The sequence below is a fragment of the Belonocnema kinseyi genome, chromosome 1 (assembly GCF_010883055.1).
Source record: "Belonocnema kinseyi isolate 2016_QV_RU_SX_M_011 chromosome 1, B_treatae_v1, whole genome shotgun sequence".
Classification (NCBI taxonomy): domain Eukaryota; kingdom Metazoa; phylum Arthropoda; class Insecta; order Hymenoptera; family Cynipidae; genus Belonocnema; species Belonocnema kinseyi.
Window position 1 is genome coordinate 132510458 of NC_046657.1, and position 20836 is coordinate 132531293.

A 20836-nucleotide genomic window follows, 5' to 3' on the forward strand; every position below is an offset into this window, starting at 1 on the left:
ATTTGTTACGACGACATATGTTTACTGCTTTCAATTTTGCCGAGATATGCTGTAGACGTGACACAACATTATGAGCAAATTTCCTAAAAAAACATTTGAACGCTCGTGCTAGCCGAGGCCCAGAGGCTATGATGTATGGAAAAATGCACGAGGAAGAAGCCAGGGAAAACTTGCAAGATTACATTGGCTTTCCGATAAAACCTACCGACTTGCATTTCCATCCTGTCCTGGAGTATGTGGCATCGTCCGCAGATCGTCTCGTCGATTCTAAATTCTCCGCTTTGGAGTTTAAAAAAGCCATTGCTCGCGTAAAATGCCACGCAGGAAAAAGCCGAAAATACAATACAATTACATTGACAGTGGCGTGGTGGAAATAAAATGCCCACATAGAGCTGAACATATGAGTATTCCAGAGGCGATGGCAAAAATTGGCGACTAGAAAAATGTCCTCCAACCTTCCAGTAGTTTCAAGTATGAGCGTCAAGAGGATCATCGTGGCTTGGTAATTGTAATTATATAAGGGAATTGTAAACCAACTCTTTAACACATGTAGCTCGCTTTATCCTTTGTATCAGTTTCGTAAGAACTCCAAAATACGCCGGACGTGTATCCTGAGAATGGGGAAAAAGCCAAATTGAAAATTCTAAAGTTTGATTGTTTGTCTACTCTTAAAAATGTGTTTCGTTATGCAGATAATAGGAAATACGTAAAAGTATTTAAAGATAAGTAATTTATATCAATTTATTATGATTTTTTGATGAAAAAGTAATTTCAAACCTAAAAACTACAAAATACGCGAAGATTTTTGATCGGGAGGGGGGGGGGTTCTCTTTCTATTATAAATTTAAAGATTCAGTCCTTAAATAAACAAGAAATAAATACTAATAAATATATATACATTCATTCATTTATTTATTACATTAACAAATTACCTTATTCGTGCATTTAATTGAAAATTCAAAATTGAACTGTTTTTATTGTTGGAAAATTAACAATAACTTTAATAACTTCATTCAAAAAATCGCTTTGAATTCACTTCAATTTCATGTTCCGACATATTGGACAAAGCCTGGTTTTTACCCCATCATTGACGGACTGGGTAGCAGTCATGTACACGATGGGGGGACCTAAAGCTTAAGGTGGGTTCCGAACCACCAGAACCTCGGTAATGGTACATTGAAAAATTTCTAGAGGTACCGGCTCAGGGATCGAACCCCGGACCTCTGAGGTGAAGTCTGAGTGTCTAACCAACTGAGCCACCGAGTAATTATTATTATTATTATTATTATTATTATTATTATTATAACTAAAACTATTCTAATTGACTATTAACTTAATTACAAAAGTTTCACTTATGCATTTTATATTCTTAATTATTAATTTAAAAAAATTTAAGGCTGTTAGAACGGTGTGCAAGACATGGCGAAATTTGAAACTTTAAACTTTTTTTCGGATTTTGCGGTGGAAGAACATTAGCTAAGTTTTCTTTTTTGAAACAAAATATGGTAACTGCTAAAAAGTGTGAGTGGAAAAGTGTGAAAACAATGTGAAGTGTCAGAAGCCTAATGATTGAGAATGACAGCTGATAGCTTGATCGCACTACGAAAATCCACTGTCGGTAATAGTCGCATCTGCATGCTGCTGCCGCCTAGCTTGGCGGGAATTTTAAATTTGAATAAAAATTCAATTTGTGATTTTCTTTGGTTCTTTGTTTATTGGCAAGTCCGCTTGATTGGAAAATGCAATACTATCATTGTGATTTAAAAATCTCGTTAACACAAACCAATTAAATGCAATAACAGGTTAAATACATTTCGAACATCTGCACCAATCTAATTGACGTACTCTACGTCGCGATTCTCCCTCGGTGATCTTTTAATCAAATCATTCGCCTGATTTTTTAAACTTCTTTTGAAAAGCAAGAAGGAAGATAGTTCTGTCGAAGGAAAGCCACTGAAAACACAACAGTAAATTAAACGGGTTCATACAGAGATATTTTTATTATGAAAGAGCAAATAAAAAACAATATATTGGCGTGAAAAAAGGTAAAATTTTCCAGTTTCCTCTCCTAATATGTTCATGCGGCTGATCTTATTCAAACTTTGCCAGATTGTAGTGCTAGTGGACCTCCTAATATTCTGTAAAGGGAGTGCACGTTATCACATGCACTCCCTTTAATTGTTAGTTGTCAATAAACAGGGTTGTTGATAGTTTTCAATAAACAGGGGCCTGAATTTTCGATGATTCACCCCGACTGCTAACTTTCTATTGTATATAACTCCTAACCTACTTACAAATATTACTTTTTTATAAGGGTTTTGGAAAAGTCTTCTAACGAGGTTTACAAAACCACCAAAACCTCTAAAACTTTTTGTTTTGTTTTGATTATAATATACACTTTCTATAAACAAAGACAATTAGGAAGATAGTTTTATAACGAAGGAAGTAAAATAGAGTCTATTCAACATAATTTAAAAATTTACGCGGGGATAATCTACCCCTGCGTATTTTCAAATACGTTAAAAGTTAATAAATTCATAGGAAAAAAATTTTAAAAAAATATATATTTAGCACTTCAGACTAAGTTAACGTATTTCGATAATTTTTTTAATTAATGGGGATAGCTACCCCTAAATACTTGGTATTTGGTTTCTATGATAATACATTCAAACCCTCAAATAGCTCTTCCTTCTATAGCTCTTCCGAGAATTGAAGCCGCGCCGCAAGTGGGTGTAACAGGAGCTGAGCAGTGTGCGCGTGCTCTAAGGTTGTCTCTCGAACAAGCACTCAGGCGGGAACAAACAAAAGCAGAGCGAGCTGTAATGAGTTAGTTCGGACCCACTGTCAGCCCCAAAATCGGCGCTATAGAAGAGTTTCACTGTATATACTTTCCGTGTACAAAGACAATGGGAAAAATTTAATACGGCAGGAAGTAAAATAAAGTCCATCTAACATCAATAAAAAAATAACGTGGGGGTGAACCACCCCTTAATTATGTATAGAATTGCAAAATGTGTTTCAAATTGGGCCAATAAATCCGAAGAAAATACGTGTTGCACGCCCAAAAAGAGGATGAAGGTATTTATGTATTTTTAATCAAAAGAGAGCATCGAAGAGGGTAACTACCCCTAAATGTATTCACATGACTAAACCATATAGTTAAATATTATGGGCATTATTTTCAAAGTTTGCTTAATTTTAAGGTATTCGATCTGTCGTAAATGAATAACCTTTCTGTCGCAGGATAAATTTTATCACAGAATGTGTAATAATGGAATAGCTGACAACAAAAATATTTAATCTTTCATGTCGTTCCCGTTGGAATAATTAAAAAAATTTAATTTTATTAAATTATAAGTTATCATCTTTACCTAATATTTTTACAGATGGGGCTCATTATTCTTTGTCAGACATTCTATTATTGTACATTTTGTGATAGATTTTATCTTGCGCCAAAACAAGGTGATTTTAAATATAAATTTTTATATTATTCCATTGGGAACAACAGGAAAATTTTAACCTTTAGACATTATATTCCCGATTCTCTTATTTTTTGTACATATCAGGAATAATATTATTAAAGTTTACAGGACCTGTAAGATATACTAGATCTCCAAGATATACTAAAACTAGACCTCCAAGATATACTAATCTTTTTAAATGTGCGTGGTACAAAAGCAGATATACTGCAGATAAAGTAGGTAAATTCTTCCTTCGTTATAAAACTATCTTCCTAATTGTCTTTGTTTGCGGAAAGTATATATTATCATAGACACAAAATAAAAAGTTTTACGGGAGGCCAGACCCCCTTGAAGTGTTTTTCCGCGGATAAAAAAACGTGTCGCTTAGTTTTTCGAGTACTACAGCATATATCAGGGAGTATCAAATCAGCGAGACACCTGGAGTCCCTTCCTTGTTCTTTAGAGGACTAAAATCCCCTATTCTGGGCTGTAACGTCAACAATCGAGAAGCCCCCAGCTTAGATTCTTCTATTCGAGCGCTGAAGTTGACAGTTCTGCCGCGGGTATTAGGAAAAATAAATTTTATCTCTCCTTTTCTGTAATGTTTAGTAATTTTCGAGGATAAATCATTTCTCTGGGCCGCTTCTTAAATGAACCGGGTGCTCAGCAATCTGACTAGGAGTTTGATAATCGTCCAAATTGTAAAAGTAAAAAATTTTCTGGTAATGAAAATTCTGTAAAATCTCTTGGGTTTGAGAGTAAAAAGTCTCTCAGTAATGAACTTGTTGATATCTTGTTGATAGCTCACTTCGTTTTTGCCCACGGCGCCAAGTTAACAGGGAACTGGTGGAGAATAAATTGTTCTCTAATAATGATTTTAATTAGGGAAATTCTAAGAAAGGAGAAGTACTGGTTTATTCTAGAAATGGAAGATATATTTATAGTTTGGTGGTTAAAACCAAATTTGATAAAGTTCTGTTTTTAAATTCTATACCTCCGATAATAGAGGCTTTGAATAAGGCCATTGAAGACTTAAGTATTAAAACTGTAAAAATTTCTAAGTTTGGAAATGGAATAGATTCTTTGAATTGGCCTTCTATTGAAACGGTAATTTCTCAGGTTTTTAAAAACTTTGGATTATGGGCGGTGGTCATAAGGGGAACTCAAAAAAATATTGGGCAATTAGGGCTAAATATTATTGAGAAGGACTGAAAAATGACTGTCAAACCGGCTGTCAAAGGAACAAACTCATTAGGAAGGGTACTCGAATGCTCATGATGATTATTGACACTCGTAAGGAACCATGCGAAAAAATTCAAATCGATCTGGTAGGTCTCTTGCCAATAAACTCAAAAGGAAATACCCACATTTTAACAATTCAATGTAATTTCTCTAAATACTCTGATGTAATTCCATTAAAAGATACTGACTCAGTAACAATAGCTCAGGCGCTCGCTGCACAATTTATTTCACGTTATAGATGACCCAAGGTAATACATACTGAACAAGGTCGAAATTTGATCAGTAAAGTTATTCAATCAATGTGCAGAATACATTCTCCACAATTTTGAAACGACGGAGCCCATCAGGTAGTGTTGTTCCATTTTCGAGTAAGATTAGACTAAAAATCTGATCTCTTCCTGACTTGACGTTGTCAATCAGAACTAGAGTCATCAATTTCGCGAATCTGTCAAGCTCGTCTTTTGGGCCGGCAAAGACCAAAGATACGTCTACTTCCTTGACTCTGTTTTGTTAGTTTTGTTAACTAAATTAAAGTGTTGTGTCCGGGACCTTTTCCGGTAGTTATAACTTAGAAGCAGTATTCTCCACAATTATATACCAGTGGTTAAATAAGAAGCATAAGCAGTTCATTAAGCGTCTTCCAGAAGCAAGGCAGTTTCCTGATAACAACGCACAAGTGAGTAAAAATCTAAGTTTAATAAATTGCAGTCTTATATTCCAAGACGTATCCTTTCTGATTTACGTATTGAAAAGAAGAATCAATTATCTTATTAAGAGGTGAAATATCCTTTTATTTAACAGAATATAAAGAAGGACTTCTTTATTATATAGACTTTTTAAGACCAATACTAAGAGTTTGAAGGTCGGCATCGCCTATTAGGAGAAATAGGAGAAGAAATAAAGAAGGACTTAGAAGACATCGATGAAATTATTACACCATTAAGCCATTTCCCTTTCGGGGTAGGCGTGACTCACTCGGCAGGGGAAAGGAGTAGTGTGTGGATGGGATAGATATTTTTTAGGTTGATCCAGAATTCTCGTGCTATTTATGTAAATAACACGTTCGTTCCGCAACACTGCTCCGACCCAGGTTGCTGATCAATCTCTCTAGCAATCACCCCAAGCGAAGAACCTCACGAATTCTAAAGATTCTAATGCAACAAGAAATTGTAACGAAATTCAAGATAGAAATATGGAAATTCCAAGGAGTGATGAAAAAAAACAACAGAATAATCAGTGATAGAAAGTATTATTTTCCATTGCATTTGTTGTCAATGGTTTTTTTAAAATAATTATTTACATTTTCATCCTTTTTGCTTATAATACTACTAATTGTATAAGAATTATTTTAAAAATTATTTATGTATGAGATTAAAGTTTTCTTTTTTCAACATACATTTTATACCTACAGAATTATAAAATTTACTTTTAAAACTTAAGAAAGAAAAGTTCAATATTATCTAGAATTAACAAATATTAATACATAAGTTTTTAATTAAGCAAAGAGAAAGTGAAATTATGACACTTTGTATAATTGAATTATAAATAAATAACTAACAAGTGCATAATGATGAATTTTTTAATATATTTTAAAGTTTTATAAAGTATTTTGATTTTTAAAATCATTTCACTAAAGTATATTCATAATCAAAAATTATTGTTACTTTTCCAATAATTATTACGTTTGCAATTTACAACATTTAAATTAGACAGAATAATAATTACTGCATATTTGAAAATATTTGATTGCTTTTATAAAATTAGTAATTATGAATCAAATGTTCATATTTCAGTATAACTTTTTAAGTAGATTCTATCTGTCGCTCTCTCTCTCTCTCTCTCTCTCTCTCTTAAGAATGATTTATTGCTTACTTCGAGATAAGACATCCGTGAACTGCGCAAAAGATGCAGGTAAAATTTGATATGTGGATTTGTGCCAGGCATCCTGTTTCGATTATTGCTTCCTGTTTTGATTTAAAAATTCCTGCCTTTATTTGTTTAATGCGTAAAAGCTACTAGAAAATTGTAGGAAGATCTGAATGCGTCATAGCATAATATTGCGCAATTATGTGAAGGTAGAATTTGTGAAAAACAAGTTTCAAGGTTATCACATTCCTGTGTCAAGGTTAAATCAGAAAAACAAGGATGATTGATTGCTTTCTTCGAGATGATACATTCTTAAATACGCAAAACATGCAAGTTAAAGGTGACATTTGATATTGGCATTTGTGCCAGGCTTCCTGTTTTATTAGTGATTGACTGGGTGTGCACTCCAATGGTGTTAATCGCCGCTCCAACTTGAAGACAGAAGTGAGTTTCTCCCTTTGGAGTGGAGCGTGACTTTTCGTTGGAGCGGAGAGCCACTCCCGTGCTTGGAGCGGCTGGGCACACCAAATGGAGCGATCGATCGCTCTAAAGGCGGCGAATTCTGACAACATTGAAGCGGTCGTTTCTGTTCAACTGGCAGTGAGTTCAGAAAAGTTAATTAAATGTCTCTCTTCCAAGACTTTTGAGTAGAACCGATAATAGCGAGATACATTAAAGCGCTTCCTCAGGCTTGAAAATTAGCCCATGTTACTCTGACAAGTTTTTCTCCTACAATTGAATTGTTTGATTTTATATTTTAACCAAAGACTATAAATGCCTAAATGCAGAACCTCTCAGAGCGCTTTTTTGGAAAATGGCCTGGTTCTTGTTTTACTGCAATTAATTGAAAATTGATTCATTTTGTACGCCTGGGAATTAGCAACCCGCCACCATGAGTGTACTCATGGTGAACATAGTTCGTGGGCCCTCTAGCTGGCTATGGAACAGTGGGTGGTCTAGAGTGTATTTTTTTTGACGATACTTAAAACATCGTAAACCTAGGATAGAGCCGAGAATTTAGATTGATTGCCTGTCATGCCTCACTCAACTTTCCTATTGTTAGAGATTACAGTCGGTTGAAAGAAATTAGAAATTAGCAAATATTAAGGAATTTCATTTTAATAGTGTTCATTCGGTTCATTACATAACAATAAGACGATTAAAAAAAGAAAGAAGAAAATCGGTTAATCCGTTGAATTTCTGGATACACCTTTTTTCTCTCTTTTCCGATTGTACGACTAAAAATACTGAAAGAAAAAGATGCAGCGCCCAAAATTGGAAACTGTTGAATGGGAAAAGTATGGAATTTACATTTATTTTATTTCAATTTTCTTATGAATTTCATTTATTCGTTAATTCATTCATTCATTTACTCATTCATTTATTCATTCATTTCATTATTTTAATTTCATGGTGGTAAGTTTAAATTGAGAACTGTATAATCATAGAGAATCATAATTTTCCTATCTTTTCTCTTGAATCTTTATTTGTCTTAAATACAACTTCTTGCATCACAATAAATGTGTTGGTTTGATCGGAATTGATTTACTATTTTGCTTCAAGATTCACATCATTTGGTTCAATTTAATTGCTTTTCATTCGAAAAATTAATATATTATTAACAGAAAGCAGAGGAGCCTTCTTGTTCGAGTTGGGGACCTAGCCATGCGAAATAAATCTATACTAATAAATTTTATTTTTAACACCCCCCCCCCCCACATCTCCCATATATAAGCCAAAATAAAAAAATAGATTTTTACGTTCATTATTATTAATTTTTAACAAATATCCGTTGTCTTTTTCATACAAATAATTACTAGTGGACAATTTGAATATTTCCCATTACTTTTTAAACGATTTTCAATTATTTCAGTTGTTTTAATGTTTAATAAATTTCTATTCGTTTAAACAATCCTAATTTGCTCAATCAGTTTGTTTACAATAACTAAACAGTGTATTACATGACTGTATAGTGTATACAAAGAATAGATGACCCACCTTTTAATTGTTTAAGCAAATATAACTTGTTAAAGTAATTACTTTTTGAAACATACTTTTTAAATTGTATTTTCTGAGTCAAACATAATGTTCAATGATATCGAGGACTAGTAAATTCTGCTAAAATCTTAATGTTATTGTTTTTGCAATTAATTATTGCTTTTTTTAAAATTTATGTCAAATTAAGAATGGATGGTTTACATCAAGAAAACAACGTCAACAACAAACCGAAAAGAACAACATCTACAAAAATTTGCTTAGAATATTAATGTAGAAGAAGTGGAAATCTCTGCCTCACTTTAAAAATTTTTTGAAAATAAACAATAAATAATTGTTTGAATAATTACCTAATGTTTTTAGAACAATTTTCTACTCCAAACAATGACAAACAATTACATTTCAATCATAAAATACGATTCTTTTCTACATTTTTTGGGATTAAATAATTGTTTAAATAATTTGCATTAGCTTAAACCATTGGAAATTGTTTTAAAACTCATGGGAAATTCCATACTATTCACATTTAACAATTTCCCATTCTTGGCGCAGCATCTTTTTCCTTCAGTATTTTTTGTCGTACAATCGGAGAAAAGAGAAAACAAGTGTATCCAAAAATTGAACGGATTAACCGATTTTCTTCTTTCTTTTTTTAATCGTCTTATCGTTACGGAATGAACCGAATGCACAGTATTAAAATGAAATTCCTTAAAATTTGCTAATTTCTTTAAACCGACTGTAATGTCTAACAATAGGAAAGTTGAGTGAGGCATGACAGGTACTTAATTTAAATTCTCGACCAGCCAGAGGGCCCATGAACTATGTTCAACACGAGTACACTCATGGTGGCGGTTTGTTACTTCCCAGGCGCAAAAAATGCATAAATTTTTAATTAATTGCAATAAAACAAGAATCAGGCCATTTTTAGAAAAAAGCACTCTGAGAGCTTCTGCAATTAGGCTTTTATAGTCTGTGGTTGAAATATGAAATTATACAATTTAGAATTGTAGGAGAAAAACTTTTCAGAATAATACATGGGCTAACTTTCAAGCCTGAGGAAGCGCCTTAAAGTACTTAACACATTCATATTAGGTTCGCTGATGTCCATCCTGAAAAAATAATATATATTAGTATTTATGTTCGAAATGTTTAAAAATCAAAACTTACACTGTCACAAATTGTTCTTATATATTGTTCTTCTTATATGCTTTAAAAATTTTCAGAAGCATCTATTCGATTTAGGACTGAAACTTGTTTTTTGAATTTATTTTCATCGAATTCCACGCCGAAAATTTCTGACAGATTAAGTAACAAAAACCACGTAATTTATTAATTCTCACCATTGACAATGGTTAATAAATAAATTTCGCCTTGTTTCGTAAAGCCTTGTTTCGCCATTCAAGTATGGCCCTTATGTAACTTTCTCGTTTTTTAGCAATAAAATATAAATTTTTTAATTTATTAAGGATTTCATGTGCGGAATTCCAAAAAAGATAAAATGAAATTTTTTGCAATTTGATTAATTTTTCATTTTGCGTACCTTTTTAATATTGAGCAGGTACTTCATTTAATTCCTTAAGCAGATAATTCTACTAATATATTATAATAAGAAAATTTGTGACAATGAAATCATATTTTCATATATTTTTTCACGCGAATTTAATTTATTATTTTAAATCGTTTAATTAGGTAAAAGAGATTAACAAACAAAAATAAAAAGAACAGTATATTCGTTCACTACATTACCGTGATTAAAAATCAATCTTCTTGGTTAAAGCCTCACCATTTTCGTTTAAAAATGCACTATTCAAGTTAAAGTTTCATAATTTCTGATGAAAATACATCGTTTTATTAGGAGGTTCTACTACTAAATGCAAAGAATAATGATACCCTTCATTAATTCGTAACTAATTCATAAACAAAGAGATGCATTTTCAACTCAATTTATGAAACTGTAACTGCAATATCTTATTTTTTTATGAAAAAGATGATTCTTTAACCAAGAAGATGGATTTTTTACCACGAACAAGACTCAATTTAAATGAAATACAAAAAATTGGAAATAAATATTTGGCCTTCAGTCCTAAAAAGGCTAGTTTTCAATCAAGCAGTTACAAACATTACAAATATGCACTACTTCAATTTTCAGATGAAGAAATTAATTTTCTAACCCATACCGACTTTCTTAGCAGTACTACAGTGACTAAGTTAAAAATTTTTAAATCGAATGATTCGGTAACTGTAAGCATTATCATAAAAAAATAAATAATATAAATAATATAAGTAGCGAACCTTTCAATGAATTGATGGCGTCCACGTGGACTCCCTTCGACTGCAGAAAATCCGATAATTCGTCTGGAGTTTTTAAAGAATCCTGAAGAAAAAAGTTTTCAATCAATTATTGATGTATATTCTAAATTTTTTAAAGAAATAGCTCTACACTTTTCAGACATCTTATGTTCTTTAAAATATCTTTTATATGGGACGCGTCCGGATTCGGGACTCCGAAAACTCTCAAACGCAACAACTCTTATGAATTCTAAAATGCAATCTCAAAAGTGAACCCTTTTATTTTGGACTTTCACATGACCATAAGTTGAATAATAAGAATTGGAAATTTGATGTAATTTTTGATTCACAAAACACTAAAATACTGTTATTTTTTCAAATTCACTGCTTGATGCGTCACCTACTACCACGAAAACTAGAATGAAAATGGAAAAGGACGCCAAAACGACGCTGCCCTGTCTGCTACCTGCTACCCCTACCCCCACCCGCCATCACTGCGCTTCTATCACACTGCACCGCGTTAGCTGGAGTCACCTCATGCTCCCGTTGAAGTGATTCGTATGATCAATCCTCTTTGGCGTCAAAAAAGGAACTGTAGGAGATGGAGTCAACCGATTATGACTCTAATTGGGAGCCAAAATGTGACTCCCATGGAAAGAGTCAAGCTTCTGACTTCAACGGACAGATATCATGACTCCATCGTAGTTAATATAGCAGTCGCTCCAGAGTTGGAGTTTAATTTTCGCTCCAAGAAATTTAGAGAGTAGGTATTTATACTAAGCATCCTGTTTTGAATATTTCATTTAATACGTAAAGAATTCGTAAAAATTCTGCAGTCTAGAATCTTCAAGAAAAATATTAAAAGTTAATTGAAGGAAAGAAAGGTATCTAAAATCATTTCTTCTGATATCAAGTAGCGAGTAAACGAGGACTAGAGATAACAGCCACACACGTTTAAGCTCGCAGAATCATTCTTGCATCGGCAATCTGAAGCTGCACACATTTCATTATCCTATTCTCTCGCCTCATTGTATGGAATCAACTATTTTGAGATAACGCATAATTTAAAAGCTCTTATAAGAATTTGCGTACTTACAATGAAGTATTATGAACATTTACTTTCTGGAATTCTTAAATCAAATTTAGTGATATAAAAATAAAAAATACAAAAATAATTTAGTTCACAGATCATAAAAAATCAGACCATAGGAAGCTACCTAACTGATAATCTAAAGCTCTAGTGCTATATTTCCAAAAAGTGGCATTCATTTATACGTATCTCTTACAGTTGGTTCGATATTTTACACATAGAAAATTTCACTAATCTTTACAGAAAATTTATGTTGTCTTTCTCTATTTGATCTAAAAGAATCCTATAAAGATAACTGAATCTTTTTCCATGTACACACACACACACACACATTCTCGAAATATACTACTACACTATTCGTGTACTGATTCCATACTAGAAACAGTACCAGAACAGTAGGTTCTAGAGGTACTAAATAGACTCCCAACTGAGTTGCATTTTTGAACTAATAGTAGTACTGAAAATAGAATTCGTATTGTTCGAAAAATTATTATTTTGACAATAGTTTTTATAATACAATTCATATTGCAAATTTTCTATCTATGAAATTTAAAAATAGGTTGAAGTAAACAGAGTACTAATACATAAGTTTATCTAATTTTTTAAATTCATTTCTGACTTTTATCTATATACCTAAATAGAATTACGTAATGATTGAAATATTTTTATAGCTCGTTTCGAGAGCTACGAGTCATATTGTCTGGAAAGAGAAAGCTCTATCTATTGTATACCATTTCCATAAAAATTTAATTTTCAAATAGATCTTCTAAGGCAATGCTAAAAAGCATGAAGAAAATGTTTTTGATAGCCATTGAAAAAGTTATTGAAAAAATTTGTTCTATCTGATTTTTTTTATTTAAATTTTTTGTAATGATAATTAAAAAACATTTTTTCTATGTATTTTCAAAGAAGAGTTTTGTTATTATCTCAGTGTACCTTAATAAAAATTATTTATCAAATGTATTTTTTCGCTAGCAGTACACCGATATCCTACAATGTATTCACATGCATTCTTTCGGAAGGATGAGGTCAGATCAACTGTCGGTAAAAGATATAGAAAAAATTTTTATGTGATTTTTAACACTAAATTCAATAAAAAAATTTTTAAACATGCAATAAAATTAAGTTCACTCCTTTCTTTTATTATACTGACTAATATTTTAATACTTTGAGATTCCGAGGAGTTGTAATAGGATTTTAACAATTTTGTTATTAAACCACATTCAACTAGTTGATTAAAAATTCAAATATATCATTAAAAATTATCTTTTTCAGACAAGTTTAAAGTAGTTTGCTGGCAAATGCAATTTTTAATCAAAATTAATTTTTTTTTGTGGAAACACTGGACTATTTTACTTAAAAAATTATGTTTTTGAAAAATTAGAGTTCATCTTTTAAAAAGTATGACATTATGGTTTTGAAAATTTAATTAGTTGGAAAATGCAACTGCTTGTGTTAAGTTTTATATTTTGGTTTGAAAATTCGATCTGATTTTTTCTATGTATTTTCAAAAGAAGAGTTCAGTTATTATCTTAGTGTGTCTTGATGAAAAATTCAATTAAAAAAATTTTAAACATGCAATAAAATTAAGTTAACTTATTTTTATTAATATACTGATTGATATTTTAATAGTTAATTAAAAATTCCAATTGTTTACTTGTAAATACAAGTTTTAATAAAAAATTTTCAAGTAGTTGATTAAAAAGTATCTTTTGCAGACAAGTTCAAACAATTTGCTTGTAAATGCAATTCTTTAGAAAAAATATGATGTAAGCTTCCTGTCGGTGAAAATCAAATGGATAAATTCCAATGAATTTGTTATTACAAACTGTCAAAGAGGTGCGATTGCAAAGGAGAGACGCATATTTATGGAATGTCTGAAGAATCCATTAGTTTTGATAAAAAACAAAGTCTGCCAATCGTATGTCTGACGTTTTCTTCATTACTATCAGCATAAAGATTTAATTTTTACGCGGTCGGTAATGTCGGTAAGGGAATCTATTAGCCAGACCAAGCTTAGCCTATTTACTAACACTGAACTATTTTACTTAAAAAATTATCTTTGAAAATTAGAATTCATCTTTTCATCTTAAAAGAATATTTACAGCTTGAAAACTCATGTTGAGAAATCGTCTTTTTAAAAAAAAATCAAAATTATGGTTTTAAACACTTAATTACTTGGAAATGCAACTTGCTTGTAAATGCAAGTTTTAAATCAAATTTTTTATAAAACTCTTAAGAATATTTGATTATGATATTTAAAAAATAGTAATATTCCTGAGAGAAAATTTTTTTCAGTTGTTTAAATTCTGGAATTTTAAAGTTTGGATAGTTTTATTGTTATTCAGGAATATGATGAATTTTATTATTTGAGAATTTTTTAATTCAAGAATTTTTATATTTTGAATTTCCAGTTTGTAATGTTCTTCAATCAGAATTTTTTTAAACAAATAAACAGAGATAGTGTTACAATTAATTAGTATTCAATTTTCAATACTTGCCGAAGCATTACGAAGCCTAAGCTGTTGACATATATGGTGTGAGAGAGAACGAAGTTAGACGATACATGGAAAACAATCAAACAACGTTGAGAAAAGAAGAAAAACAACACCTATGGCCGTAAACACACACACACACAATAAAAACACAATACTTTTTTCAAAACATATAATATATTTTTCATAAAAACTACATGTATATCGTTTTAGAAGACTAAAAAAAAAACAAAAATAGCAATCAACCTAGGATGAAAAAAAATTGTTTTTATATATCAATTAATTTATTAAAATTATCACACAAGGAACTCAAAAAAATTTTCTTAAGCTAGGTTGATTTCTTTATCAATAAACACAACACTATGATTTAAATTTTTTTAAAGAAGTATGTGCCATCTGGTAGTTTTTCTTGAGGGAATTGGAAAATCCATTCAATTGGCACCTTCACCCTGGGAGACAGCATGAAGTACTGGCTCATTTTTTTTGTAGAAAAGAAAGTAAATTTTAAATAATTTTCAAATTAAGAGTTAAAAAAAAGTTTTTTAGTTAAAATTTCTAAATCAAATTCATCCTTAATTGTTCAAAGCAAACGGAAATGAAGAGTAAAAAAAGTTTTTATATTAAAATTTCCAAATATCAAATTCATCCATAATTGTTTTTTCTTTTTAAGGGTCCTGGATTTTATTCTTTTACATCTATCCTTGTCTCACAATTCAGGCATTCAAACTTTCAACTTCAGACCTATTTAAAAAAGCTGCAAGTAAGTGCTAATTTAAAAAAACATTTCTTTAAACAATTATGTATGATTTTATCTTCAAAACTGAAGGTTACGAATAAAGTTTACTTTTTTCTTCGAATTTTGAGAATTTGTATTTTATTCTTTTCACGCTTAAAAAAGCTGATATGGTGGTATCTTCGTCAACGTTTACAATTTAAATAATGAAAAAAAATTCATCAGATCGAACTTGGAAATAATTTTTGAGAAGATTACGAGCTTAGATGCTTTGAAGAAAAGACTTGAAACAATGTTTCTATTATAAAAGAATACAATCTTTTTAAAACAGCCTCCGTAATTTTCCGTAACAATTTTTTGTCATCGAAACAAAATAAGATTCAACGGAGTTGGCATGGTAACGATTTCTAATGCGGCGGGTAAATCTTGAAACGTGAAAGTAATTTTTGTCGCAGGTAAATATTACTCTGAAATCGCTGTAAAGATTAAATTTTTTCCGTAAATTATACATGAGTTTGATATTTGGAAATTTTAACTTAAAAAATTTGTTTGACTTTTAATTTGAAAATTATTTGAAATTTGATTTCTTTTTCACAGAAAAAATGAGCCAGTACTTCATGCTCTCTCCGAGGGTGAAGGTGCCAATTGAATGGATTTTCCAATTCCCTCAAGAAAAACTACCAGACGGCACATGCTTCTTTATAAAAATTTAAATCATAGTGTTCTGTGTATTGAAAAAGAAATTGACCTAGCTGGAGGAAATTTTTTTTGAGTTCCTTGTGTGATAATTTTGATAAATCAATTGATATATAAAAAAATTGTCATACAAGGAACAAAAAAAAATTTTTCCATGCTAGGTTGATTTCTATTTTTGTTTTTTTGTAGTCTCTTAAAACGATATACATGTAGTTTGAATACTAATTAATTTTCACACTATCTCTGTTTAATTGTTTTAAAAAATTCTGATTGAAGAACATTAAAATCTGGAAATTGAAAATATAAAAATTCTTGAATTGAAAAATTCTCAAATAATAAAATTCATTATATTCCTAATAAAACTATCCAAACTTTAAAATTCCAGACTTTAAACAACTGAAAAAAAATTTCTCTTAGGAATACTACTATTTTTTAATTATCATAATCAAATATTCTTAAGAAATTAAAAAAATTTTTTGATTAAAACTTGCATTTACAAGCAAGTTGCATTTCCAACTAATTAAATGTTCAATACCATAATTTTGATTTTTTTTAAAGACGATTACTCAACATGAGCTTTTAAGCTGTAAATGTTTTTTTTTTAAGTTGAAAAGATGAACTCTAATTTTCAAATATAATTTTTTAAGTAAAATAGTTCAGTGTTAGTAGATAGGCTAAGCTTGGTCTGGCTAATAGATTCCCTTACCGACATTACCGACCGCGTAAAAATTAAATCTTTATGCTGATAGTAATGAAGAAAACGTCAGACATACGATTAGCAGTGATTTTTTCAAACTTTTCGTGGTTATTTACAACTTTTCTGGATTTTTAAAATTAGTATTTAAAATTGTATATTTTTTCAGATTATTTAATGCATAAATACTATAATGATTTTAACGAAATTTTATGGATTTTTCATCTAGTGTTTGACAATTTTTTGTCGTTGAAATTATCATTTTGTTTAAACAGACTCGACCTTTTTCCGTGAAACTAATTTTTCAAAAATTTAAATTCTATCGAAACTTTAGGTGTGAGTGAGTGAAATTATTGGACAAAATGAATTCTGTGGATTGCAGAAAACTCATTCGCATTATGGATAAATCATCTGAGGAAATAGCAAAAGGTAAGTCGAACGTTGAAATAAATATCGAAATTGAAAAGTGGTCTAAATTAGAATATCAAATATACGCCTTCTGAATAAAATTTTAAAAATAAAAAAGGATACTTTATCAGTGGGTGAAAAGAATAAAATAATATCAACTGTAAGCATTTTAAAAAGTATGAATTTGAAACTGAAGCGACTTCAAAAGAAAGGTAAAAGAAATTCAAATAAAAAAGAAAAATGGATAGAATGGGAAGATTTGGAATGGTTTAATGATAAAGTGACGGCTCAGCTCTTACGAAAAGTTGAAGCATTTCAACAACAAAAATCAAACTGGAGATTGAAGGAAATTATAAACTTGCTTATAAATATGAATAAATATGCACCATTTCATGCAGGCCTATCAACTTTTATTCCTTTGCCAGATTTTATTACAAATAAGAAAGCAGTTGTAAATATTATAAATTATGATCCATACTGCTTTCTTTGGGCAGTTACAGCAGCGCTGTATCCTACGAAAAAAATCCAACTTTAATACTCTCTTATCCCCATTTCAGTCAAATAAATTTGAAATATGATAGAATGGACTTTCCAGTAATATTAAACGATGTCTCCAAATTTGAAACAATGAACGGATTAAGCATAAATATTAATGGCATAGAGCAAGGTGAAAACAAAAATAAGCAAGAAATTGTACCTATTTATATGAGTGAACAATATGTTGAAATACCCGCAATTCATCTGCTTTCGACTGAAAAAATGAAGATATTTATGATGATGATGATTATGAAGATAATCCAAATCTAGAAAAAGCTAAAAATTCTCATAGGGTTTTTCACTTTTCATTTATTCATAACTGATCACGTCTAGTAAAATCACAATTTTCAAAAGCGTCTAATCGAATTTTTCTTTGTGATCGGTGTCTATGTCATTTCAGGTATAAAAACTAATTCGAAAAGCATAAAATTGACTGTATGAATTTAAATAAATGCAGAGTGATTTTACCCAGAAAAAATGAAAACATTAAAAAATTTAAAAATTTTAGATTTAAAGATAAAGTTCCTTTTGTAATTTTTGCTGATACTGAAAGTTTATCAGAACCATTCAATGATAATTCAAATTTTAATACACAAGCATATTTAAAACATACTTCCCACAGTGTTGCGTTCTATTTAAAATGTGATTATGATAAGTCTCTTTCGAAATTTGAAAGTTTCAGAGGGAAAGACTGTATTGCATGGTTCATGAAAAAATTGCATGAAATATCTAATTTCATAGATTCAGTTATAAAAAATATTGTACCTATGAAACCTCTAACATTAGAGCAAGAACTATAATTTATACTAGCCAAAATATTTCATATTTGCGAAAAACCTTTTAACGAGGATGACATCGCGATCATAATCACATTTCAGTAGTTTTTAGGGGTGCAGCCCATCGAGGGTGTAATTCAAATTATCAGATTACGCACGTAATATCAGTAGTATTTCACAATTTATCAGGCTATGACGCACATTTTTTTATCAAAGATTTAGCCACTACTTTTTATGTTGCAATTAAACTTTTACCAATAAACAATAAAATATATATCTTTTACGAAATTTGTAGATGGAACAAATGTTCGTCTTAGATTTATTGATTCTTTTATAATTATGCCGAGTAGCCTAGATAAATTAGCATCTTGTTTAGAAAATGATAAGAAAATAATCACGAGACAAAATTGTAAAACTGATGATGAATTCAAACTTTTAATTAGAAAAGGAGTACTTCCCTATAATTGTATTGATAACTTTGATAAATTAGAAGAATGTCAATTACCCGCAAAAAATTATTTTTATTCAACACTAAATGATAAAGATATTTCAATTGAAGACTACATGCATGCATGTACAGTTTGGGAATCATTCAACTTGAAAACTTTAGGTGAATATTCAGATTTATATTTGAAAACGGATGTTTGACTTTTATCCGATGTTTTCGAGAATTTTAGGGACACTTGTTTTGCAACGTATAATTTGGATCCTTTAAATTATTTTGCCGTACCAGGTCCAGCCTTCGATGCAATGTTAAAATTAACAGATGTTAAACTTGAGTTATTAACTGATATGGAGATGATATTATTTATTTAAAAAATTATTCGACGTGGTGTATCACAATGTTCCAATAGATATGCGAAAGCAAATAATAGCTTTATGCAGGCGGATTTTGATGAAAGAATTGAAGAATCATATTTAATGTATATTGATTTTAATAATTTATATAATGCTGCAATGAGTGAATTTTTACCATGTTCTCATTTTAAATGGTTAACTGATGTTGAAGGATTTGACGTATTTGAAATATCTGATAATTCACCCATAGGTTGCATACTTGAGGTCGACTTGGATTACCCAATTGAACTTCATGATCTCCAAAAGGGGCTACCCTTATCCCCTGAGCACTTAATGCCCCCCCCCTTTCAGATTGTAAAATACTAAAGTTATTAAATCATTTACTGCCTAGAAGAAATTACGTAATTTATTATAAAAATTTGAAATATTACTTGCAATTAGGAATGAAATCAATTAAAATTCACAGAATATTGCGATTCAATCAAGAACCATGGTTAAAGAAATATATTGATTTAAACACGGAGTATGGAACAAAATCGCTTAATGACTTTGAAAAAAAAATTTATAAATTGATGAACAATGCGGTTTTTGGTAAAACTATGGAGAATGTGAGAAATCATAAAGACGTCCGAATTTTGACGAAATAGGGAGGAAGATATGGAGCTGAAGCTCTAATTGCAAAACCAAATTTTCATAGTTGTAATATTTTTAGTGAAAATTTGGTTATAATAGAACTTGATCGACTTCAAGTTAATTTTAACAAGCCTATTTATGTAGGGTTTACCATTCTCGATATTTCCAAATTGTACATTTATAATTTTCATTATGATTATATCAAAAAAAATTTTAATGAACAAGCTAAACTCCTATACACTGATACAGATGGTTTAATTTACCATTTAACAATACAAAATTTTTATAAGTATATTAAGCGGGATTCACAACTATTAGACACCTCAGATTATCCTGAAAATAATATTTATGGAATCATATTAGCAAAGAAAAAATTAGGTCTAATGAAAGATGAAAATAATGACATAATTTATCGGGCTGCGTTCAAAACTATATGCATTTAAAGCCCTGGGTGATAAGAAAGAGAAAAAAAAGGCTTAAGGGTATAAATACTTCTACATTAAGATCAATTACATTTAATGACTTTAAGACGTCACTCTTTCTTTTTAAAAATTTAGTCAAAACTCAGCATTTAATTAGAAGTAGAAAACATTAAGTTTATACTATAAGACAGAAGAATCGAGCTCTTAGTTGGCAGGATGATAAGAGGATGATTCTTCCAAATAGTACTAATATTTTGCCTTGGGGTTACAAAAAACTATAACCTAAAAGAATTTTTTTAATAATATAAATGACTATTTCTAAAGGGTTCTAAAATTGTAAACTCTGTAAATTTAGAATATTAGAATATTCTTTAAACCGTTCTCTCATCGAATTCAAGAGAGGAATGGGCATCATATTTCACTCAACATTCATCAGATCCAAACGTCAAGTTCGTTGTCAGTAATTCTCTTTCTTTGTTACTCAATCGATGCATTCTTTACTATCCTCTTTATATTAACAAAATAAAAAATATAAAGGGCCCCATCACACCAGAAGTAGCTTCATTTCTCATCTAAGAAGTTCCCAGTGCTTATCATAGGACTTAAGGGCATGTGACACAGCTAAATACCTATATTACCGACCACAGTTTTTCAGTTCACTGAATGTTTTTTTGAACCTAAGAACTTTTTTTGTAAATAAA

The 20836-nt window shown here is 30.4% G+C and overlaps 1 protein-coding gene across 1 annotated transcript in view; it reads left to right on the plus strand.

Moving 5' to 3' along the window:
• The first annotated feature begins 6958 nt into the window (after nucleotides 1-6958).
• The window catches only part of LOC117171355, a 22587-nt gene continuing 8709 nt past the window's right edge, over nucleotides 6959-20836 (plus strand). The window contains exons 1-2 of the mRNA XM_033358603.1: nucleotides 6959-7169; nucleotides 11273-11616. Of these exons, the coding sequence (XP_033214494.1) occupies nucleotides 11414-11616 (203 nt within the window). The 5' untranslated portion in view covers nucleotides 6959-7169; nucleotides 11273-11413. The remainder of the gene's footprint in view (nucleotides 7170-11272; nucleotides 11617-20836) is intronic.